Genomic DNA, 26446 nt, shown 5'->3' with positions numbered 1-26446 from the left:
GCAGCAGCTGGTATGATGATGACACATCCTGCACATGGATTTTAAAATGAATGGCAGAGGTGCATTGTGGGAGACATCACAGCTGTTTAAAGCGGCGTAATTACAAGGAAGAGACACAAAGACGAAGACAAAGTACACCCTGCTCGATTTATGTGTGCTGCTTCCACAAAAACCACCCGAAAGTTCGTCGTTCAGTATTTTACAGAGCGTTGGCTACATGTGTTACAGAGCAGATATTATATGCTGACTCCATCTTCCCAACAATTATAACCTCATGCTGTGCAGCTAAATTTTATTCAAACCCATATAACATCCCAAAGTTTCAAAAGATATCAAATATGTCTGGCTGAATATTTGGGAAATATATGCAAAATGACACACATAAGGTATAAAAGTGGGAACTAGAGCTGAAACAAAGAGATTGACAGAACAGTCAATCCACAGATAAATATAATTATAAATCATTTACCAGGCAAAAATAAACTTCCTCTGGTTCCAGCTTATTCATTATGAGAATTAGTTGCTTTTCTCCGTTATCTATATATCACTGTAAATTGAATACCTTTGAGTTTTTGGACTGTTTGTTGGTTCAAATGTACCATCTAACTACATCACTATCGGCTCTGGAAAGATGTGATGTTCATTGACAAGGTTTAAGAGGACGTATCATGCACATTTCCAGGTCTATATTTATAATCTGGGGCTCTACTGGAATATCTTTACATGATTTACAGTTTAAAATCTTCTTATTTATCTAATACTGGCTCTTTATGCAACCCCCTCAGTTCAGCCTCTGTCTGAAACAAGCCGTTTTAGCTCATCCCTCTTTAATACCCCCTTCCTGATGAGCTAAACAGATTTCACTTCTTTTTTTCTCATCGTTTACTCAAACTATACATTTCTCAAATGCATCTGTACATGTTTGAGCCTGAGCAGGTGCTAATGATCTGACATCATCACATGGAGGAAATAGAGGTAGCTTTGCAAATGGAGCGGGAGCATTAAAAGCATATGTTGACCTCAAGTTTTGGACCTTAGACTTTGTTTAATAGAGACATCCAACATTGTGGCAGTATAAATGACAGAAAACCTCAATGAGCCCTTTAAACCCTTTAAAGTGACAAAAGGGAAGAACTGCATGTTAAGAAGTTACTTGAGCAAATCACTACTGACTCTAGCCTTAATGGATTCTTATTCAAAAAATACTTGATGTGTCATAACACTACAATACATTCACTTCCTACAGCCTCCCTTTACACATTTCATTCATGATTTCCTGAAACTTTCATTCAACGTCAAAACTGAATCTCCAAGTTGTAAACAGTGGTCCTCGTGTGTGTGTGTGTGTGTGTGTGTGTGTGTGTGTGTGTGTGTGTGTGTGTGTGTGTGTGTGTGTGTGTGTGTGTGTGTGTGTGTGTGTGTGTGTGTGTGTGTGTGTGTGTGTGTGTGTGTGTGTGTGTGTGTGTGTGTGTTCATGGCTGTTCATCGCACCGCAGATGTGGCGTTATCCAGTCCATCACACACACACAACTCAACTCAAGGACTCCTGCTATGTTTACTGTGAAGCAAACAGTGAGGTTCATTATATAAGATTAAGCGCAGACAGGGAGGAGAGAGTCCTGCAGCCAATCAGAGAGAAGAGGAGGGTCGGCTTTAACCACTAGAGGGGGGAATGACATGATGAACCCCCTAAAAGACTGAACTGTGTCCCGCAATGTATCTGAAGGGGCCCAGACGTGTACCGACACACCAGGAGGAATCTGAGTCGGCAGCATCACACACACACACACACACACACACACTGTACAAAAGTGAAACACACACAAATGCCTGAGTATACTTCTTAGATCCTAAAAGATTGATGGTTGATACATCACACACACACACACACACACACACACACACACACACACACACACACACTAGTCAATCTACACACACACGTTTTTACTACCTCGTGGGGACACCCGACTGGATGATGTCCCGTGGGGTCCAGCCTTTCTAAAGGGCCTAGAGACGTAATTTTAACTCCTAAATTCATCATAATTCAGTTTGAACAAAACAATGACTTGAAATATCAATAACTCTCACATAAATTTGAAACCTGAACTTTGTCCCCCTTGTTGGGACCCATAATGCTAACAACTATTAGCATACAATTGACATCACTGTTGACCACAGTACAATTCATATTCAGTATTTGAACAAATGTTGGATTGAAACCCTAAAATCGGTCCCCACGGGTTAGTAATATGTCAGGTTTCGGTCCCCTCCAGGATAGACACACACACACACACACACACACACACACACAGTAGTCAATCTATTCAAATCCCTTATGTGAGTAAAAGTATACCTTGTACATTTATATATAGAGTATTATTAGTAAAAAAAAAAGCAAGTTAATACAATTAATTATGAGGGGAGCGTGACTATTTGCGCCAAATCTCCCTCTATCTATCAAATATCACTAGAAACATCATTCATAATGTTTACAGCTGTGGGAAAAACATCAGGGCATCTCTAACAAGAAAATCAACAGATTTTTTGAAAGCCCCCTGATCCACCTGCACAGGTGTCTTAACGTATTTCGCCTGATTAGATCCAGTCTGACTGAAATCCGCCTGGCAAAATGTTCTTGGTGTGGCCAAGAGCATGGGGGACAGGAAATAGTGTGGGTGGGGTTGTAAACAGAAACTCAGGGAGTTAGCATGGCTAACGTGCTAAAAACAAAAGTCATAAAAAGGTGTGAATTATACAGTGTTTAAAAGGATGAGTTCACAATATTTCAAGTGTGTCTTAAAACAGCAGCCAGGAGCCCAAATGAACACTGAAACCTGTTTTTCTTGCTGTAATCATTCCTCCTGTTCATACTGATGATGCGGTTTGATATTTTAATCTATATCAGTGTATTCTATTTCATAAAACTTTAATCTACCACATATAACTATAGCTGTCCAATACATGTAGTGAAGTGAAAAGTGCAATATTTGCCTCTGAAATGTAGTAGAAGTAAGAAAGTAAGTAAGACTAAAGTAAAGTGCATGCGTCTTGCAAATGTACTTAGAAAACTATCACTGCACATGCCTGAACACATAAGTGTCACTGCAAATCTCAGTTGATAAACACATGCATGCTGAGCTACATTCCTGGCTAAAATCCACAGTTAGCACATGTTCGGCCACTGGTTTAGCACAGACAGCAACCTGGGGCGATGAAAACTCTCAACACTGGAAGTACAGAAGTACGAAGTACAACGTACTGTGTTTCTGAATCTCTGCAGTAAATCTCTGTAAATCTGTCTTTATTTCAACAGCTATTTACAACTATGACAAATCAGCACATGAGGGCACGTCCATAAATTGAACTTCTCCTGACTGCAGTAACGAACAGAGACATAACAATCAGCCTAAACATCTATATTTAATCCTGGAGCTGTAATAGAATAGCTTTGCTTGATTCACAGTTCAAAAATCTCCTTTTTTAAACTTCTTTTCTTATACTGGCCCTCTATGCAGACCCTCAGTTTAGCCTCCGTCTCTGACAGCCAGTTTTAGCTCCTGCCTCCTTAAGTCCCCCTCCTGATTGGTCAGCTTTCTGCAGAGGGGCAGCCACATCAGAGTCGCGTTACGTTACTGCCGATGCAAACCCGACATTTACCATTTTACTTCAGGAGATGAAACATGTTTCACACCAAATTAGCGGAGCTTCGTTAGCAGTGCTAAAAACCATCAACACAACAAAACATGAAGACATTTGGCGCTTTTTCTTCAGCAGTGCAGTGAGAAGTAAAACAGGGAAGAGTAGCAGAAACAGCCACTGTGAGATGTTTTTACGAAGAGCTGCAAGCTGCACTTTAAGATCATACTACCACAGAGAGGCTGCCAGACAATTTCCAGACAGAACAAACAGAACATCAAAAGAAATTTGCCTGGAAGGTCTACAAAGTGCTGAGAGACTGCAGGGGAGAGGCACATCAGAGAGGCTGAGCAGCCACCACACAGAGGAGTCACATACATGTGTTTTTAGGATGTAATCCAATGGATTACTTTAATTTACTGATATAAAAGCTTCCTGATTTTGTGAAGAAGACAAAAGCTTTGACTTGGACGCCTTCGAACACAGACGCCGTAGGCTAGACCACAACTGATGTTCACCTCCTCAAATATGTAACTACAAGTCAGGGCTGTAGACGGTATCTGCTGAAATACCACACGGAGAACATGAGAACTGAACAGCTTGTGCTCCTTGTTTTTGTTGCTGGTGAAGATTGTTGATAGTAAAGACAAGACCAAACAATGTGAACAATTGGTTCAATTATCTTCTGATTTTGTGAGATACACATCCATACCTGTATTTGTGACAGGTGCGTCAAAGGGAGAAGCACAACTTGGATGAAAATGAAGAAAAAAGCGAGATAAAGACAAAATAATATGCTCAGTTGTTTCATGGCAATAGCTAATAGATAGATTACTCTTATGTAACTAAAATTGATGTGATGGAGAAAAGATGTCTTGGACAGATGGAGTGACTCACCAACAACCAGCTATTCATTAAAAGTGGATTTTAATTATTTATATCTTTCTTTACTCAAAATAGAAACCTCTTAAATACATCCTGACATGTTCAGGCCTGAATATGATTCAAAATATACAAGTCGACAACGCGACCAACCAGTGAAACAACTGTATCAACAACTTCAGCAACCAAAGTTAGAGGACAGGCATCTGTTTGTGGGCATCATAGAAGAAGCAAATGCGAATGAAACACTCAGAGCAGGATGGAGGAAGCTTTTTTTCCACACATACATTGACTTTAAGTTTCGGTACTTGGACCGTGTTTAACATCAGACTTCACCACAGTATGTAAATGACAGAAAATCCCCTTTAAAACAATGCAGATTATGCAAAATTTAAATTGCGTTTATGTCTTAAGTAGCTAAAACAAATTCCCTTTTATTTCTTTCAAATTCAATAGTGATATCAATAAATCACAACTTCAAACAAACATCTGGTGACCCCAACCAACAGGTTCCTGGCACCAAACTCCCAAGGAGACAGTGGTCTACGCTAAATCATTTCAGGACTGGACATGGCCCCTGCTTGGCCTGCCTTCACAAATGGGGCAGTAGCCCAAGCCCACTGTGTGCTTGTGGAGAGGAGCAGACTATGGAGCACATCATAGAAGTTTGTCCTCTCCAAAGACTGAAGGGAGGATTAGTCACCCTCCATACAGCAGACCAGGAGGCAACTGCTTGGCTTAAAGACTTTGCATTCGCTAAATAATAAATCACTGTTTTTGGCTGCAGTAATTCCACTCCGGGTATAGCAGTAGTTGTGATGGTGATGGTACAGTAAGTGATGCAGAGAGTAGCAACCAACACTAAAGATGATTTAGTACAAATCTCTGACCTGCAGCAGAGAGTTTGTCTGTGTGCTAATTAAAAGAGAGAGGCAGGATGGTCTCAGCTCCCTTGTGCCTCTTCTCTAATGTGACCTCCATATCGTGTATATCACATGGAGACCCCCTGCTTTCAGTTGCCATGGCGCTGACCCATAAATCATGTGAAGTCTTATCTAAGAAGCAAGCTTACATCACTGTACGAAGTCTGTCAGAAATTCAATTTCTAGTTTATTCTAGACAATAATAAGAGCAAAATTGAAAAAGCCTTTAATAGATGTTATATTGACTGCACAAAGGACATATGTTACACTCCTACAGTAAGAATATTCTCCCTGACTAATGTAGATACTGTGCAGAAAAGATCAAACATCCAACTCAAGTTCAAACACTTTAATTGTGATTCACAATAGCCGGAGGTGGTGAAAATCACCAGCAGTGAGATAGCAGTCCCCCTCTGTGAATGTCTGGATATTATGTAAGAAATTATGTAACTAACTATTTAGAAAATGTGGCCCTTTTTGGAAGGAGATCTATTAATTATTAGTTTGATTGTTTGTATTTAATTGTGTTTTTTTGTAGCTGTTAAACAAAGATTGATTGTTCGCTCCAACTTTAAAAAGGTGTAATTAAAGTGAAATAAAGATTTATTCTTATACAACAACACTTTTTCTTGTGCCAAGTTTACTTTGGAACATTTCAGCATTTCATAACCATTTTTTTCATACTATCTTTCAGCCTGATCTGATTCCTGATTCCTTAAAAACTGTAATGAATTACTAACATAATCTGGAAAAAATAAATAGAGACAAATACATAATGAAGGCTTAGTTAATGTAGGATTTTCCAGTAGGCAGTTTCTGTGTGGGAGGGGGCATGTGCTGTACGTTACTAAGGGCAGGTGCTTAAGTTTCATTTTTGTCATTACACTAATTGTCAGGACCGGTAAGCTTGTCGGTGAGTAAGGAACAGTAGTGGTAGAAATGTATAAGTTAAAATTAAGAGTGTAAGGATAAGTGTGTTATTTGGGGAATAATACCTTGTTTTGTGTTTATGTTGCAGGTTTACAACCTACTACTACTACTACTACTACTACTACTACTACTACTACTACTACTAGTTTTATGAATTATTCTAGGGGACAACTAGTTAACTAGGATAGCCATAGCACAAGTTAATTAGTGCCAATGTTTGATGCATGTGTGCAATAAAGTCGTGTGGAGAACCGAGTTGTGTCCGCCGTACTTGTCCTGAGACCCTTGCAGAGGGGGTTTATTAAACCCAGCAGTGTGGAAAGCTAAGCAGTTTAATAAAATCTGGACAATTAATCAGTGAGAAAACCCTTCAAATCAATCTCCTTTAGATAACAGATTAAAAATAATGATAAAAATGTGTGTCAGCTTATTCTGTGGAAGTCTTTGAGCTGCTTCACACAGCGTCAGGAATCCAAATCAACATTGAAACATGTTTTTCTTCTTTGCTGTAATCATTCCTCCTGTTCATACTGACCATTAGAAGATCAATTTATAACGCACTTACAATAAAAGTGATGAGGACAAAACCCATAGTCCTCCTCCTGTGAAGAAATGTGTTGAAAAGTTTATCTGAAGCTAATATGAAGCTTCATCCGTCCAAATGAGTCAAATCAAGTAGATATCTTTCAATGTTACAGTCTTTTTAATGCCCAAATCCCTCTTTTTGTTACTATACTTCCACCACAGCTCAACAGGGAAACACAAAGAGGGAATTTGAAGCTATAAAGACTGTAAAAGTGTCAGATATCCACTTGATATGACTAACTCAGAAGCTTCATATAAGCACATGTGAAGGAGATCTTTTAACAGCCAGTATAAACAGGAGGAATTTCACTGTTCACGTGGAAACCTGACTGCTGTTTTATATCCTATAATTTGACTAACTGTGATTACCTGGAAGTTTCCGACCATGATGAGACCGGCGGCACAGATCCATGCGGTGGAGAGGCCGGCTGTGTTCAGAATACAGTTCTGGTGCTTCTCGATCACATGAGCGTAACGCAGCAGGCCGATCATCATCACTGGAACAACAAATGTAAAGAGACAGAGGTGAGAAATGAAAGTTAGGAGAGAGAGGGTAACACATTATACAGCTGGCACTTCTTCTTCTTCTGCATCTAAAATGGTAGAAGTTTTTCCTTTCTTTTCCAAAAAGAAGAAAAAGAACCAAGCCATTTAGATTTAAGAGTTATATTTTATATTGCTGCCCACCTTTCATCATCTTTGTTTATTCTCAAAAGGAGAAGCACCTGTTACAGTGTTGATTGCAGAGTACACAAGTGTCATTTCTACTTCCTGCCTCACTTTTCAAAATCCTCATTCTGTCCAGTTTAGAGGCTATAATACAAAAACCTGCAGATTATACAACCAGCTCATCTGTTTCCTGTCACTCACAATTAGAAGCTTTACAAGCAGCAGTAAGCGCTTTATGGGCATTTTTCCCTGAGTTTCACCTCTCAGGCTACCTACACATTCAACTGATTGGTGACGTCTATGGAGATTTTGTGCAGCTGGAAAGAACGATTTGCATCTTCAAGTTAAGCAAGTAACAAACAAAGTGGAAATTTAAAAACATTATTTTTCTTAAACCTGCAATATTCGAGGGTTTTGGTCACAGAAATAAGATGAAAATACAAACTGTTTTAAAATGTATTTTTTGTGTGCAAACTAAAAATGTATGGGCTTCAACCAACTCATTATCATTAATTTGACAAAAAAACAACAGTTATTTGGTTTATAAAATGTCAGAAATGTGTGAAAAATGTGGGTTACTGTTAGGGCTGGGCAATTAATCGAAAAATAATCAAAACCGACATTTAGAAACTCTAATCGACTTAATCTTGCTCATGTCAATTAATCATGGTATCATGGTGTTCACTGTTGCCATGACAACACAGGTTGCATATCTTTAAGGAATTTGAAGACTTGTCTCCAGTGATGATTTTAACCCAAACCATGATCTTTACATAGTTCTGATAAAGTAAACTAGACATTAACCACAGCTTCCTTCCACTTTTCCTTTCTTCCTCCCTTCCTTCCTTCATTTTAACCCAAACCATGATCTTTACATAGTTCTAATCAAGTAAACTAGACATTAACCACAGCATCACACCTTAAAACATCATTATTTTCACTCCCTAAAGATACTCATGTGTGAGGGCAGCAGTGTAAAATACAAAAGAAAAAGAAACTGTGAAAATACATCATTGCTCATCAAGGGTGGAGATAATCGTCCATTAATCGTAATCGAGGTTAAAAGTTCAATTAATCGTGATTTTTATTTTTGCCATAATCGCCCAGCTCTAGTTACTGTAACTCAAAACCCAACTTACAACCTAAAATGTTTTGTTTTATCCAAATGGAAAAGATAAATTTAGCTTTTTTATTTTTTTAAATGACATAAAGCGATAAATTACTTAGCAAAATAGTCTGTGGATCAAATAATCATTTAATTAACTAATCATTGAACAAATTTCCTGAAAATGGAAACCCACAAATGACCCAAACCTACTTCCCAGCACTAAAGCAGAGAGAGCTTAACTCTTCCTTTAACATCGGGAGGGGGAGCGATGTAAAGACGACGATGATGATGACGCTGCAAATCTTTGTGTGAGCAGATTCCTGACGTCTGTTTACCAAAAACGCTCCATCAAAGCCTCACAGCAGTTTCACGCCGCTCCGCTGCTCTCTCCCATCTGAGCACATCTGGCGCTCACTAGGCCACAAACTGCAGAGAGCGAGTGTTTTGATGTTCATATTGGGAGACCAGCAGCAGGCTCAGTGGTCAGGGTTTTGATGACTGAGTGTACGCAGCGATAAGACTCCTTGTTTTGGGTTGTGGGTTATCTGTCCGGCTCACTTGCTGCGACACAGCGAGGGGATGTACTTTCTGATCCGGCAGGCTCCAACAATTACCATTCTTCTCATCTCCACTCACACCACACCTCTGAGTTAAATAAACTGCCCCACAAACATAAACTGAGTATTGTTTATGAGAGTGGAATTTAAAAAAAAAAAAAAAAAAAAAGAGAGGGGAAAGCTTTTGATGTTGGAGAAATGTCTAGAGTGTGTGCATGAACTTTCATTTGAGGTGAAGCAATTAGTCCATTAACAGAAAATTCATCAGCAAACGTCATTTTTAAGTGAAAAAATAAAAAATAAAAGACTTTCTGCTTTTCTTTGCCACATATGATGGTAAAATGAATATTTTTGGATAAAACAAGACACATGAAGACATCAAAGTGAGCCTCTGAAAAACTGTGATGTGAATTTTTCACTAATTTCTCCCATTATGAAAGAAGTTTTTTGCCTCTCCAAATTGAACTTGGTCATGTACTGCTTGACACGTGACCTTTGACCCTAGAGAGAGGGGAAAGCTTTTGATGTTGGAGAAATGTCTAGAGTGTGTGCATGAACTTTCATTTGAGGTGAAGTAATTAGTCCATCAACAGAAAATTAATCAGCAAATATTTTGACAATTGATTAATGGTCATTTTTAAGTGAAAAAATAAAGAAAAATTAAAAATAAAAGACTTTCTGCTTTTCTTTGCCACATATGATGTAAACTGAATATTTTTGGATAAAACAAGACACATGAAGACATCAAGGTGAGCCTCTGAAAAACTGTGATGTGTATTTTTCACTTATTTCTCCCCTTTTATGAAAGAAGTTTGACCTTTGACCCTATGTGACGCAACCACAACACACAGGTTTTGTTTACACTGCTGCGTATCATTCAAAAATTAAGCTATTTTGATGAATTGCTGCCTGGACAAATTAAATATAAACTGCTTTAAAACAAAAGATACCATTTTTAAATATTGCTGTTTTGCACTGTAATGTAATGTAAGTGTTAAACTCTTGTGAAGTCTTAAAAAGAAGTGGCAGGACACTCAGTCAGCTGACAAAGAAAAAATATTGAGCTGCGACAGGTTAATGGGGCTTGTTAAACGTTCCTGAATTCCAGCATGTTCTCAGAAAAAGAACCAGGTGTGCTCCGGTGAGAGGTCAGCTAGACGGTAAACACACTGAACCTTTAAGGAGAGAGAGTCAGAACACTGAAGTCAACCTTTAACCATTTATTCTAACATTAAAATGCCTTTTTAGTTTTTAATACTCCAACATGCAAACTGAGCACAGACTGTGATTTTGGTTTTTCTATAGTTGTGTTTTATTAGCTAGTTTTAATGATGAGTGATTTTCTGTTGTGTGTATTATTATTATCTTCCTTCACGTTGTAATGATGGAAGTCTACCATCAGCTGTGTTACGTGCTGTGATAAGCCTACGTGATCCGCAGCACTTCACACCACATTCATCCACAAACGCCCCCCCGCCCCCAAAACTCCTCTGAAAAACTACATCAAAAAGTCAGACAGCGCCGTTGCAACAAACACATCTGTGTGACAAATTACAAAACACCAACTCTATAAAACTATTATCTAATAACCACTTCAACCTTCAACGCCCCCTTTTCTATTCAAATGCTTTCTTTTTTTAAAACAGCTAGAATTTTGTTTAGACAAATTAAACAAAGCACAAAACATCACAGTACAGTCTGTTCTGTACTCTACAATGAAAACTGATATTTTTAAAACTTAATTTGTGCGGCTCTCATGATTTGAAAAAGAATTTAAAAAAAACAAACCTTGTCCACAGCAGAGCCAAAATTTATTTTCCTTGAATTTGGTTAGAGTATTATTATTTATATAATTTCACGCCACATTCTGATGAGGTCGGTTTCCAGATGTGGGTCGTCGTAGCAGCAGTGAGCAGCAAGAATTTGATGCTAAATTTTGGATATTGTCACGGTTGGTTTATTCTCAGTCAGAAATAATTTGTGAAAATCATAAGTGTTTGTGGTTTTCTTTAAAACTACAATTGGGGGAAGAGTGAAAAGTCATTGAAGCCACAAATGCAGTTTCATTCAAACGCGATGATAACAGCACATATTTTCAGACTTGTTGACGACCAAAGATTTCACCCTTTTCATTCTCACTATTATGACAGCTTAAAATCACACTCTTAGAAAGGGTTAAAGAAAAAAGCTACCCCATGAGGGAAAATGAGGAAGAGCATAAGAATGAAAAACATCAAAATCCTCCAAAGCAGCTCCAAAATACGTACAGATTGTAAATAATCACATTGTAAATAACAGTGTATATCAATGCACATGATTTAGTTTATTAATATAACATGATTTTCTTATTTTTGCATATAAAGCACAGAAGGTATTTTATTTTGTAATTGAGACTTTTATTTTGAAACTTCCGGCGGAAGTAAACAATGCGTTTTTTGCGCCAATACAGTCTACCTGACCCACCAGAAACGAGTGAGAAACTTATGAGAACTGTCATCAAATAAGCTGAAAATGCCGCTGCAATTACTACGGAGATGTCCACACACAAATTAGGATTTAGCACCTCAGTTGGAGAGAGAACAAGGTACATTTTTATGACTTTCTTTGAAGTTTAAATGTTAAACGGCCGCTAGCATGAATACTACTAATTGTAACAAGGATTCAAGGCCAGTTTGTTTTGTTAACATGTATTATGCACTTTGAGTTCCTACATATGTAAATGTGCTGTCATTGTGATTGTGTATATTAGTGCATAAGAAAGCATTTAAAGGACATTCAAGCTGTTTTCTTTAACAGAAATATCGTTGTAAATGCGTAGTGAATTCATGTTTATTTTTGTTTCACTCAGCTCTTACGGTGTGGAATGGATTTGAATAAATTCACAAAACATCAGTCAAAGAGTCCGACCATCTTCTTTCTGGGGATGCTACACACATTATTATATTATTTTTCTAACCTCATATCTCTGTCCCGCTCTTATAAATACTCTCATCTTTAACTCAAGCTCTGTTAGGAATGCAGCCTGGATTTATATTACTGTAAATTCAGAGATGCACAAAATTAACTTTGGATGCAAAACCAGAAATTCCCGCTAACTGTTCTCTTCTTTGGAAGTCATTTCATGGCTAAACTTGCACTTGCTGGTGTGAAATCCCAACAAACCTCCAAGAATGAGTGAACACACTTTGCCAAGTTACACCACTAAATAGATACGAGCCCATTTAACGATCTCAGCGGACCAAAGCTTACTATGGTAAATTCCCAGAATCCAGACCAACTTTGGGAAGCAAATACTGAGAAAAAAAAAAATCTATAGGCACATACAAAAAAAAAAAAAATCTATATATGTCAGTGAACCCTGAGTCAACTGTCCAAAATTGATGGTTTGAAGTAGTATTTTGAAAAGCAAAGGAGCTGCCCTGATGGTTCATGGGTGAACGCTTGTTGGTCATGTGAGGCATAAAAATGCACTATTCATGGCATAGAGTAAATTTTCCCCTCAGAGGGAAAGAGAGAAACAGAAGGGGGGGTGGGGGTGGGGGGGTGTGAGGCAGGACCTGGCAGTGCATACTGGGGGAACAGAGACTTGGCTGGAGTCACTGCAGCTGAAAAAACAAGCCTGAAATCTTGAGAGAAGAGAACCCGGTTCAACCGAGAGCGGCAAAGATGTTTAAATGTGTCTGAAGGTAAAGATGTAACTACGTTTTTTTTTAAAGGATTATTCCGCCAACTCTTCAATAACTCTTCCCAACTGCCCCCGTACTGATACTTACCCATAAAGGATCCGGTGCTGCATATGAGGCTGAAAAAGCAGCTTTCGGGTGGCAGGGTTCCACATTTACTGCAATGGACACAAACAAGACAGGAGAAGAGAGGAGAGGTGGTTAGTATGTGCTGGCCTGAACACTCAGTGGGCCAAAGTTCAACGTTCAATCAAGTTCTTGTGAGTTTAAAGTTCAAATGAGATCCGTGACCACCAGTGCTAGTTGTTACATATCCTCTCTCGTTGTTTGTACTCTGCGGATGACTAAACTGCTGTATTCTCAGGCAGGAATTCCTCAAAATAGTAACAAGGGGTAGAAAGGCCATATATGTGTCTTTTGTGACTCTGTGGCATCAAAACCATGCCAGCAATTTTTTCTTGGAACGTGGTTCTAGCTGGAGAAACGATTGTCTATAATTGGAAAAGAGCGGTCTCGCTGGGAGGTCGAGGAAAGAAAGACGCTGACATCTTTATCTTTAGATCATTAGCACCATAAAAAGTATTCGTAAACTACAACGCTTATTTTCCCATGTCTTCAGGAGCAAGATAAAACTCCTTATTCATCATTCTGAGGTTTCATTGTATGCGGATGGAAAGCGGTGGTGGTGGTGAGTTAGAGGGGGTAAGACGGGGGTTCCTTATGTTTAGATTTTGCGACTCAGCGTGTCAACATTTCAAAGAGCGGTGAAGGATCCACTGCACACAACAAAAACCTCTTCTTCCTGTCTAGGTGAAGAGTTTTCCCCTTCCCCGCTGGCTGCGAGCCTCACAGCCGGGCAAGTGTGGGCTTATCTCACATGTCAGCGAAACACGCTCTCCTCTGCAAGATGCTCGCTAACTATCAGAGCAGTTTAACAACTCAAAACACAAGAGAAAGACTGTAAAGACCGCCTGCTGTTTTAGACTTGAGGATGAATTAGTGCACATTTTGTCAATTAATCTCACTAGCAGTATTAGTATCAGTACAATCTGTCCAAAAAAAACACAATGAGCATTTAAATATTCCTGTTTTGGTTCAGTCTTCAAACAAATGACACGCAAGAATTTTTAGAAAAGACTTAAAAATAATCCGACTATTTATTGCTAAGAAAACGAAACCAGACATAGCAGAGCGCACAGGAAGAAACCGCAAACCGCAGCGAGGCCAAACAACTCTCTTCACATCACATCATGCATATATCGGTCAGTTTTATGATGAAGTTTACGACCGTGGTTTTTGAGAAGCTTCACTGATGGCAGCAGCTCAGTGTCAACAATACACCATTGTTTGGTTCATAAAAGGTCACATGCAGGAACCAGGCCAATTACTCAAATACTACAGTGTGGGATACTAGAGTGGAAAATCTGACTAGACACTAACCTGATGAGTGGTACGTTGTCCAGGGTGCAGCAGAGTACGGGACCCCTCTGTAGTGGAAGCTGCTCTGCGCATGACTCATTATAAAGCCTGAAAACACACAAACAAACACAGTTACACAAGTTAACAAACTGTCCATGTACTTTTTCCAATAACAGGAAATAATCATATTTTTTCCTTTTCCTGTTACAACACGACAATGCCTCCATGCACAAAGCTATTATCTGTGCCAAATGATTAAGAAATGTTTTCCACAGTTGGGTGTGTAAGAGCGCTGACCTCAACCCTATTCAACACCTTTGGGATGAACTGGAACACCCATCATCTGTTGGATCACAACTTAGTGTTCACAAATAGCTGGCTAATGTTTTTAGGCACTGGTGAGATGGTGAAATAAAATGTAAACAGAAAACATTGCAGCAGGGTTGAAATGATTAGCTTGTTTTTTTTGTGTGTGTAACGGTCTTAGTCATAGGCCTTTTAATTCCCCTGCTACATCAAATGAAGTAGTTTGTTTAGCATCCTGGTTATGATTGGGTAGAGTAAATGGACTGTACTTATATGTGCCTTTCTAGTCTAGTCTAGACCACTCAAAGCGCTTTACATTACATGTCATTCACCCATTCACACACATTCATACACATAATGGCAGGAGGTACCACGCAGGGTGCCAACCTGCTCATCAGGAGGAAGTTAACCATTAATTCTCATTCATACACCGTTGGTGCAGCAACGGGAGCAATTTGGGGTTAAGTGTCTTGCCCAAGGACACATTAACATTTGGACTGGAGGAGCCGGGAATCGAAACGCCAGTCTTCCAATAAATACTTTATCCTGCTTTCAGAAAACTGGATAAGGCCTTATGTCAGTTTTGAGAAACATGGATATACTACTTGGAATACTAAAATAGAAACCAGGACACTGTTGCATTTAAAAACACTTTATCCAGGTTTCTGAACAATCATTGTTGGTACAAAAACATAGCGGCTGAGATTTGGATAAATCTAGACATACCTGCAGACGAATTATCAAATAGGGATAAGAATAACCAGGTGTGTCATGTTGCATTTAAAAACACTATATATGCCAAATATGATTCAAGTAGTCAGTGACTGATTGGGAGTAAATCCCTGCAGCCAGTTTTCCAAGAAGAGTGGAGGCTGTTTAAGCAGCAAGCTCATGGTTTTAGGAGAGAGATGTTCAACAATCACACATGAGTTTAATGTTCAGGTGTTTACATGTTTCTAATGTTTTCTTTACTTCAGTCTAAAGACGGATATTTTATGTACAGCACTGATATAGAAAACCAAATTCAAAATTGGATCCATTAAAAAGGACCAGTGTGTAATGTGATTTAGTGACATCTAGCGGTGAGTTTGCAGATTGCGACCAACTGATCACCCCTCCCCCTCCTCATCTAAGCATGTAGGAGAGCATATAGTGGCCACGAAACTTGCTAAAAGCGAGGCTACTGTAGAAACATGGCAGTGCAAGATGGTTTAAAGGTTCTATTTAAAAATCCCCATTTTAGGTTAAAATGTTACCTTTACCTACTAAGAGCCAGCACAATGATGCATAATGAATTTCTCATATGCAGGGCGACTAAACCAAGCAAACAGCTGAGTTAAAACTGTTAATGGTTGAGTATCAGCTCTCACATTGGGAGCATCATAGCTGCTGCTCTACGCAAAACACGGTAGAAAATTAACCCAAAATATTTGTAGGTGAGAGGACTCTTAGATAACAGTTAAATGCTCGGCTGCATGTGCGGTTTTCATTACAAACCTTCACATTTTGGCACTGCTGCCATCATCAGAAAGGGAAACTCTGAGTGGCAGACCTTTAAAGGTGAATTTAAACGTCTTCAGATATCTACAGACAATTACAGTGGTGTCGGTTTATTTCACATTACATCATTTTGAGGCTGTCAGATTATGTGATGAATGATGTTAATAGAACAGACTTATAGAGTGGACATGTTAAGGAGTGTCATATATGTTGTATTCAGAGTTGGTTTGTAGTCCTGTATTGTAGCAGTGAGAACTGTGAGAATGTAGTCTTAAATTTCTCAAAGATTTCACTACATTTCTCTCACAAGCCCCAAAATCACAGTGTAAAGATATAAAAACAGCCCGAGAACAAAATTACATGTACAGGCGTGTCCACATTATTTTGCAGACTTGCATAGTCTCAAACTGGACTAATTACAATTGTATTTGATATAGGTTTCCTTATTGTATTTTTTTATAGAATGCATACAGGACTCCATTTATATAGCATCTTCCTAGTCTAATGAACTAATTTTATGCTACTTTAGACCATCAACATTCACACACACATTCAAACATGACAGAAGCTGCCATGCAAGCTGCCAACCTGCTCATCAGGAGTGATACTGCTCTTCTTATCCAAAGCTCCACACAATGTTTCTATGCTCATTCACAGACACTCAGGAGTCATTTGGAGTTCAGTATATTGCCCTATAGACACTTCGACATGTGGACTGGAAGAGCTGGGAATTAAATCACTGATTTTTTGATTAGTGGACGACCTGCTTGACCTCCTGAGTCACAGCTGCTTCATGGTAAACGCTGTTATTCATAGAAAATATTGTGAATCTTTACTTTTATGTAAAGTATTTTGTGTTGCATTTTCATTTACAGTTTATTTATATTATTATCAACAGTCTCCACAGTGTGTCTGACAGGTTAACTGAGGTAGTGCAGGTGTTTTGTCTCTGCAGATGTTTACTGATAAGGTTTTATCTTGCTCTAAGATAAACTGTTATTCATATATTTGGGCCTGTTTGCCTGTTTTGATTCTGGGAATGTACTTTTATTAAACAAGCAGATGATTTTAATCCATGTTTAAGTTTCACATACCACAGAAGTCAGTTGATAACAAAGATTGATCGAGCCGCAGCTCTGACACGAGTTTGGCTTCGACTTTTTATTTGCAGCAATCTGTTTGCATTCCTCATCTTTGCTGAAACTTCGATGTCACTCCCTCTTAAAAACACACAATCCTTCTTTACATCTTCTCCCCTCATGCCAACATTTGCCCCTCACAGCTCTTTATTTTCTTTATGTCCACTCCCCTTCCTCCTCTTTCCGACCCGTGCCTCACCGTGTTTGAATTGAGACTTGACAGACTTGGCAGGAAGTGGGGAGCGGGATCTTGTTGATGTAGGTTGAGAAAAGAATCCTCGTGCAAAGTAAATTACCTTTTTCCTGAATCTGTGTTAAATAAACATACCAGCTGAGAAAGCATGTTTTTACTTCTGTACTTTTCACAGTTTTCACTGAGGGCACATGTGTGGCAACGAGTTATTTTCATAATGAGTGAGTTATTTTCAACTCCACACACACACACACACACACACACACACACACACACACACACACACACACACACATCTTGGCGTCAATTTGCACCACGTTGGGCGAATTCAAGTCTTTCCATCGACTTTATGTGTAATCACACAGCCTTGAATATTTGCTTCTCATTCTTTCTGAACACGAAGTAGGCTACTTTGTGGGTCCTAAAACCAAAACAATCATCTAAAAAAGGAAGAGCTGAGGGGAACTGTAGAGTTAGATGATCATTTGATCTATTATTCATTTAAAAATTGGGTTTTTCAGATCTAAAAAAAAAAAGATTTTGCAGGAGAATGGGTATGAATTTTTTTGGTTTTGAGTTATTTGGGGGGTGGGAGGCTCTCTCGGGTGTGAAACCACAGCATCAGTTTATTAATAATTGTCAAAGAAACATCTTCAGGCCCTGTCAGTTACACCGTGTGACAGGCATGATAAATCCTTCAACATTTACACATTTGTATGTGTCACCAGCATTACATTACATAGTGTGTGTGTATACATGTGTGTATGTGTGAGTACGTGTGTGTATGTGTGTGTACTGTACCAGTTATTCACAGGGCAGACGTGCTGGTTGTACAGGGCCATCGCATATCTGAAAAGTGAAAAAGGACAGAAGACACTTTGGTCACAGAACTGAACAGGACAGATATGTATTTACTACACATTCATTCATACAATATCTATACTGGTATTTGAAAGTACAGATAAGATACATGCCAGCTCAGGCTGTAAAGTACAACATATTTTTTCCACTAACAAAACACACGTCACATGATTATTCCCACTGTTGCTTTCACAGCCTTCCTTCCTCATACGTGCACACAGAGCCTGCTGGCTGTATTTTAACCTGCACTGTGACGCCAACTAAACAATAACCACTTGAGATAATTCATTATACACTTGATTACATTTTGAATCAGACTTTTTCAGGTGGAGTGTCTTGTCCAGAAGAAGACAGACAGACAGAGCATGAGGCGTTCGGCGTCTCTTCTCTTTGATTTGTCTGTCAGCTGAAGGCAGATGGTCACAGTCTGCTATCAGAGGCTTGAATATATCAGGAGAGACTGTTTCAGAGCAGCTAAAAAGACAAACTGTACTAGAGATAAGATACACACAGGAATCCACAGAACAGAGGTTAACGTAGGAAAACTGAGAAATAGACGTAGAGTATTGATTGCTGATAAGAAGGGGACAGTCAGGTCCTAAGAAGTGATATTCCTCTACTTGAATCAACAAAAGGTTTAGTTTGAACTCACTAACAGCAGCAGAGGGGATCACATCATTTTGGTTTTAACTACTTACTGATCATTCCTGTAAAGTGTGACATAGAGCTGCAGAGATTAGATCCTCTTTTTCCATTTGATTTAATGATGCAGCTGTGACGAAATTAATTCTCAGGGTTTGAATATTTGACTTTGTTGAAGTGTCATAAAGCTTCACTGAGGTGCTCAAAGAGTCAGATGCTGAACATGTGACATTTTCCTTCAGTGGATGCAAAAAAACTGAATCGAAGTTTGAAGCTGAAGGTCGGTTCAAGGATTCCTGCTTATCAAATTGGACTTTTCTGGTTTTCTTTAGTCCTCTTTGACAATAAATTGAATATTTTTTGGTTGTGGATGATTGTTCTGAACAAAACAAGACATTTAAGGACAACATCTTGGGATTTTAGGGAAACAGTGATTCACATTTTTTAAACCAAACAACTAATCACTTAAGAATTTAACTGAAAGACGAATCGATAATGAAAATAATCATTAGTTGCAGTTTGATATAACTGATCTAAAAGAGGACTTTATTTACAGCCATAGCTCATCATTCAGTCCCACAAAAAACTTCACAGGCTTGCCAGAGTTCAGGCCACATCCTGCACTTGTGTTTCTGGGTCATTATGCATCATTTGAAATGGCACAAGCAGGCAGGTGTCAACATGTTTGAGAAACAACACGTCTGTAACAATGAGGTGGGGGGGAAGGTGGAGGTGGGGGTTACAGACTCGTCTCTGACAGTGAAACCTTTGGAGGCCCGGTGTGAGAAATTCTTGCACCTACTTTACAAGAGGTGTGAAAGGCTTCTTAAAAACAGAGAGGAAACTGTGTCAATCCACTCACACCGAGGAGCGAAAGGAACAAAGGAACAGTCGAGAAATCAACGTAAAGAGAGAGAGAAGTTGAGGTGAAAAGCTGTGCGTCATGTTCCCAGCAAGTGGTGATATCTTATGGCTGCCAGTGTTAGAAGAAGTAGCCAGATTATTTACTTAAAGTCACTCTCCACTCTACAGTTGGATGTTTGAGATTCACTGTGCCGAATGATGTACGTGTGCAGAGTTTGACACTTGGAGGACGTTTTCACATTAATCTGCTGGAAGTGGAAAGTTTCTCTGAGCTCATCATTAAAACATCTGATTTAAAAAAAGGGCAGACCTATGAGCGTCATTTGTGACATCACAACAAGTTTGGAAGTTAATCTTGGTCCAATATTCAACTTAGACAAATGTGATGTGGAAACTTGAAGCCTCCAGGGCACAAACACTGACATTGGACTTTACAGGGATTTAGTGGTTGAGTGTTTAGCTGTTAAACTTCTGAAATTAAATATATTATTTGCATATATTCATAGAAGGGAAAAGGAGTAGATGCCATTTTAACCATTTAAAAGTGGTAATAATACTTTTTTTGTAGGTTTTGTATGTGTTTAAGTATGTATTGGGATCTTTGGATAATATAAAACAAAGTAAAATGTAAGTTTTAAATCGTGCAGTTAAAAAGGACATTTGTTCTCTCCAGTGGTTTCCCACACCACAAACCTTTCTTCTTCTTTTATCTAGTCACCAAAGCATTCTTCTGTAGATATAAACCCTGTTTAAAAAAAACTCTCGACTGGCAGTGAGTGGATCTGGAGATTTAAGATTTGAAACTTTGCATTTCATACATTACATGATTGTATTCATTCTGGCTGACAAAATTATAAACAGCTCAACAGTAGAAGCTGCTTTTAGATGCCAAAACACTACACAAGTTAACAATATATATACTTTACAGGGATTTAGTGGTTGAGTGTTTAGCTGTTAAACTTCTGAAATTAAATATATGTGCATATTCATATATTCATTTATTAAGGGAAAAGGAGTAGATGCCATTTTAACCATTTATACTTTATACTCTTTTGTATGTTTTGAAGTATGTTTAAGTATGTAAGGGGATCTTAAGTTAAAAGTAGCCATAAAACCAGGAACCTCTTTAGTGGAAACGGGGCTAAAGTAAATACATGTTTTAAATCCTACAGTTAAAAAAGGACATTTGTTCTCTTTACAGCTCAATCAACTTTTTCTCCATCTCAGTTTTCCAGCTGCTCTCTCTTCTTTTATTTAGTTAACACCATACATTATATGATTTTATTCACACTGGCTGACAAAATCATAAACAGCTTAACGGTAGAAGCTGCTTTTAGATGCCAAAACACTGCACAAGTTTATATTATGAGTCAGGAATCACAGAGACGATCATTTTATCGATGATGTTGAAAGCTAAGGATTGATGGGCTTCCACGGTGCGCTGTCAGACCCAGACCCTGTAGGCTTCTTACTGTAACATTTGTTGTGTTTTCTCATGCAACACTGAGGTCTGTCTGAACACAATCTTATCAATCAGCTACACTGATCTGGTATCAGCACCTCTGTTCTCTCTGAGCTTCACAGGACAGTTTACTACAGTGCTCTCCTACTCAGAGCTCCTCCAGGTGAGTGAAGGAGACTCTCTTTATCTCCAGATGAAGAGGAGAAGTCCAAAACACTCACCACAGACCACTCAAGAAGAATCAGGCAACTCTTTGTCTATTGATGCATCAGCTTGCACACAAATGTTCAGGTTCAATTGCAGCCTTTTTTCTTAGCCTTCTTCCATTAATCTCATCAAGGTTAAGATAATAAATGATGTCTTAGGAATGACTGCTGATGACTTTAAAAGTGGTTAAAGCTTCTTGTCTTTGATATCAGAACTCAATGTACAAGTTTTTATGTCTCAACTTTAGATTTGGGACCTGAAATTGTCATAGATTCATTATCTGTCTAAATCTTCAATCACAGCATGTTCCTTCAATTTCATCGTCTGTCAGTTCAAATCATGAAGACCGACAGAAAATAAGACGTGGATAAGAAAAGCATTTAAAGAATGAATATGCCCACATTTCTCTGTTACATTCTGTGTGTTTATGTGCTATTTTAAGCCTGAACACGCAAAGAAACCACTAATACCCCTTTTCCACCGAGCTGGAGCCAGTGCTGGTTCAGAGCTAGTACTAGAGTCAGTGCTCAGTTGGTGCTAATCCAAGCACCTCTTACGAACCTGTTGCTTTTCCACCGGCAAGGAGCCACGCGATTACGTCACTGTATAACGTATAACTTGCTTTAGACCAGAGTTACTGCTCGCTCTGGCACCGTTCTGAGGCTTGGGGCTGGAGCTTTGGCGGTGGAAAAGCAAAGAACCGGTGCTTAGTCAGGCTCTGGCTCCAAACCAGCACCAGCTCCAGCTCGGTGGAAAAGGGGTATAAGACTTCTTAACAATCTGACCATAGATCATAAAATTTGGTCGAAAAGACAAACACAACATTAAATACTCAGCAGAATAGACATTTAAGTGCCTTTAAGTGTAAACATTTAAGTTAAGTACATTTACTCACTTACTTTGCTTTACCATGTCTCAAAAAAGAAATATTGCAGTTTTTACTGCACTATACGTTAATTTGACAGCTTTGTTTTACGGATTCAGATTTTACTCATAAAGCCAGTGACAAGTTTATATAATGGAGGCAATGTTTTTTTTTCAAATGAATGAACATTAATATATAACTCATGTTCAGGTTTAGGCAACAGAAGCACTTTGGTTCAAGTTAGTGAAAGATTGTGGTTTCATTTAAATGTGAATAAACATGTTGTGCCTATGCCAACAACTTGATCTTTCCTGAAACTCAACCAAGTGCAGCAGTGTCTAAACATAAAACATAAAACATAAAAAATAATGCTGTAGTTTGTACTGGCAGATATTTTGCTGCAAGATCCAACGTTTTGGTGTAATATCATTTCACTCATATGTTCAGTATCAACATTTTTGCAACTCGCCAGATGCTTTAATGGATATTTTCTCATTCTGTGAGAGAAAACATGATTCAGCCAGTGTTACGTTTCCAGCACAATATATTTGCTGATGAATTTCAGTCACATATGAACCAGATTTCTAGGAGACGAGGTCGTTTTAGTCCCACCACCTGTTGACTCCCGCTGGTAGTGTGACAGATGCTGAATGGCTCAAACAAGGAACAGCTCTGCTCGCTCATTTCCACCATAAAAGCAGCTCTTATTGCTCCTGTTGTCATGTGAAGAGCTACAGATGTGACTGATGTGTGTGGGCAAGTGACAAGTGAAATAAAAAAGAAGGGGAAAAAAAGAAAAAGAAGGGGGGTGGGCAGATGAAGGGACACATGAACCAGACAAGCCAGCAGGAATTTCAAGGATGAGTGCACTCCTACACGATTGTAGAATAAACAGAAAGCCATTACGCTTTCCTTCCAAAAAAGGAAACGGTTTCACATATGTGACCTTTGTACAGTCGTTTGAGGTCATCATGGTCAGAGCAGGGATAACACACGGCCTGACTAATGCATAGAGAAACTGGAATATTGAGATGTAGGAATACAAGAAGCTCCTGCAACCCAGCACATGTTTATGTTTATTTACATAACTCTGGAGGTACTTACACAACCCATATTCCAGTGATGGTGAAGACCGGCAGGCTGACAGGAAGGATCATCCACAGGGACATGATGACCACCTGGAGAGCTCCGCTACGAAGAACAAACAAACATCAGTGAAGAGTTGCAGCAGGCCATAAAACTAGAATCACTTTCAGGAGGTTCATGTGGTTGAAAACAAAAATTATAGTTTACTTAAAACTCATTTAAAAATCTGCTGTTATATTTACTTCTTAGTTCTTATCTGCACAGCTTCCCTATCAGCATATTTGGCAGGTTTTTAGTAAATTTGCACATTTTTCTGGCCTCTCAGGATGATCAAATATTTTAAGGCACTTCCACTTATCTGACCAGCATCAACAGTTATGCACTAATGGCTTCATCAGTTTTAAATCATAGCTACTTGAAACTTTGGTTGTGTTTTCTTAGATTTTGTTTTCTCTTCATGAAATTGTTGCTTAGTAGCTCTTAGTTGGGTGGTGCTTCTGCAACCTCTGAATTTAAATAATCTATCTATCTATCTATCTATCTATCTATCTATAACTTTTGAAGCTGTTTATCAAGGACAAACTGTGATAGCAGCTTCTCTCTGTTTTATAGGACTGTAAATTGAATATCGTTGGCTTTTGGATTGGTGCATCAAACAAATAAAGACATTTAAAAGACATCACATTCGGGATTTCTTACTATTTTCTAAAGTTTTTTTTTTTTAAGTGAAATGAAATGATTAATTGAATTATCATCATTAAAATAACAATTGCAGCCACACACACACACACACACACACACACACACACACACACACACACACACACACACACACACACACACACACACACCAGTCTGTTACATGAAGTCTGTATACATGCTGCAGATACACGACAGGACATAGGAGGCAGGATCAGTGTAGTGCTGCAGATACATTGTACATTTACTAGTATTGAACTGTTTGAGCATCACAGAACAAATACTGAATGTACAGTCATCACAGATTACCCTGCTGGGAGGGGGGCCTCTGCTGCGGGGCCCCTTGACCTCCCCCTCTACCCCCTGCTGCTGCCATGTGCACTGTATTTTTTTAATGTATATACCCCAGTATTGAGTTCTATTTGAATAAACATGTAAGAATATGCAACATGGATTTTGACACAGGAAGATGATGCTGAGATTAAATAATAAAACCTGTTTGTTTCTACATTAAAGCCCTCAGTATCAGTCAGTGCATATTGTCCTTTAGTGGAGCATATTGTCAATATTGTCAAGTATAATTTTAATTCTTTGAACCTCTGCTTTTAAGCCAACATCGATGAGAAAAAAACACAAGAAAAAGACAAAAATTTTAACATAAAACATTTCAAAAACCTCTAAATTTGCTGGCAAAGATCATGTAATGTCATTGAAAGCTTCAGAACAGCTACAATATGGTGAGATTAATTTTCTAAAACTGCTGTTTCCAAGGTCATGTCTAAACTTTGAACATCAACCAGCAGACCTCTGTGGTGGTTCATCCTACTTTCCCTGTTGGTCATATAGCCCAGCTCTCCATTTAAGCATTAAATATCTAGTGTAAAGTTTATTTAGTAGATTTAATGTGAAAATAGTAAGACATTTCTTCATCAACTAACCAAAAACTTAAGTCATGTCTGAAAATGGTCCAATTTTGTCCGGCCAACAGTAAAAAAAAATAAGTCAAATATGGAAGAAATGGTCATTATTTGTAGGAAGCAGTCACTTGTTTGGCAGTTGTACTTTATAAATTACTCACAAACTTCTCATCAATACATTTTCAGTCCAATCTTACATACTCTACATTACTCTGCAAGTTCAAACAACAAAGACAAACAGAACACAGAAAAATCTATTAAAACCATGCCTATACATGTTCCTGTTATATCCAGTGTTTAATCTAGTTTCCATATATTCCATTACGTTCCTACACTATGTTTAGTCTGAACTCACACATCAAAGAACATGACCATTTAATGCCACTTCACTCCTCTTAAAAAGGGAAATATTGTACTTTATAGTTAATACAATGCATTGTTAAAGAGGGGACAATCCTGCTGCATAATGACAACATTTACTTTTAATACTATAAGTACACATTTCTGATCATACTTCCCAACTTTTACTTAAATGCACATTAAACTGCAGGTTTTTTACTTTGAATGGAGTATTTTACATTATGGTGTTGCTTTTACCACCACTGTTTATCTCCTTCATTATTACTGGATGACTGAGTCTTTTTCTTTTCTTTCTTGTAAAACCCTGAACACCTGTAGAAGCTGCTCGTTTTTACCTGCTTAAGCATCATCTGTGCGTAAAACATGATTATAACTTCAATCTGGTGGAAATCTGCATGCAAAGGTTGAGTTGGGGGAAAAAAAGTTTGATCTTCTTACCTCTAGGAATGAAAAGCTTCAAGTTCAGCTCCTCCAAACTCGGGGAAAAGTTGGACAAAGTGAGTCCGGGCTGCTCTGCCTGAGCTCATCGTCAAAAAACAGAGACGGATAGGATGTGGATTTATTGCTCCAGGATCAGGAGAAATAAGCGGAGAGAGTGTGTGTGAGTGTGAGTGTGTTTTCCCCTATTTTCCTTCATCACAGAATCCAACTTGTCCTCCTCCTCCTCCCTCAGCAGTCTGATTGTTGTGACCCGGGTTGGAGGAGCAGCTGGAGTCACTACAACTTTTAACTCCTCCCAGATTTACACACGGATGAGTTTTTTTTCCTCCTTTAGAAAAAAAGAGAGGGGCAGGTTATTATTTCAGTGCACGTGCTTGTTATTAAAGTCACATTTTCACTTTTTTAAATGATAAGTACTGAGCTGTGTGTGTGCGCGTGCGTGCGTGCGTGTGATCAGCTGTTCGTGTTGCTCGGACTGTTTTTACGATCATTGTGTTCTCCGTCTATTT

The 26446-nt window shown here is 38.6% G+C and overlaps 1 protein-coding gene across 1 annotated transcript in view; it reads right to left on the bottom strand.

The window, feature by feature from the left end:
- The window catches only part of LOC128381300 (transmembrane protein 150A-like), a 29724-nt gene extending 3566 nt beyond the window's left edge, over positions 1-26158 (bottom strand). Inside the window, exons 1-6 of the mRNA XM_053341279.1 lie at positions 25935-26158; positions 23539-23625; positions 18335-18382; positions 14417-14503; positions 13067-13134; positions 7329-7456 (exon numbers count right to left, since the gene is read on the bottom strand). Of these exons, the coding sequence (XP_053197254.1) occupies positions 7329-7456; positions 13067-13134; positions 14417-14503; positions 18335-18382; positions 23539-23603 (396 nt within the window). The 5' untranslated portion in view covers positions 23604-23625; positions 25935-26158. The remainder of the gene's footprint in view (positions 1-7328; positions 7457-13066; positions 13135-14416; positions 14504-18334; positions 18383-23538; positions 23626-25934) is intronic.
- Between the last annotated feature and the right edge of the window lie 288 nt (positions 26159-26446).

The sequence above is a fragment of the Scomber japonicus genome, chromosome 20, assembly GCF_027409825.1.
Source record: "Scomber japonicus isolate fScoJap1 chromosome 20, fScoJap1.pri, whole genome shotgun sequence".
In the NCBI taxonomy this organism is placed as follows: domain Eukaryota; kingdom Metazoa; phylum Chordata; class Actinopteri; order Scombriformes; family Scombridae; genus Scomber; species Scomber japonicus.
The sequence above is the reverse complement of the archived record's forward strand: the minus strand, read 5'-3'. Positions and strand labels throughout refer to the sequence as shown.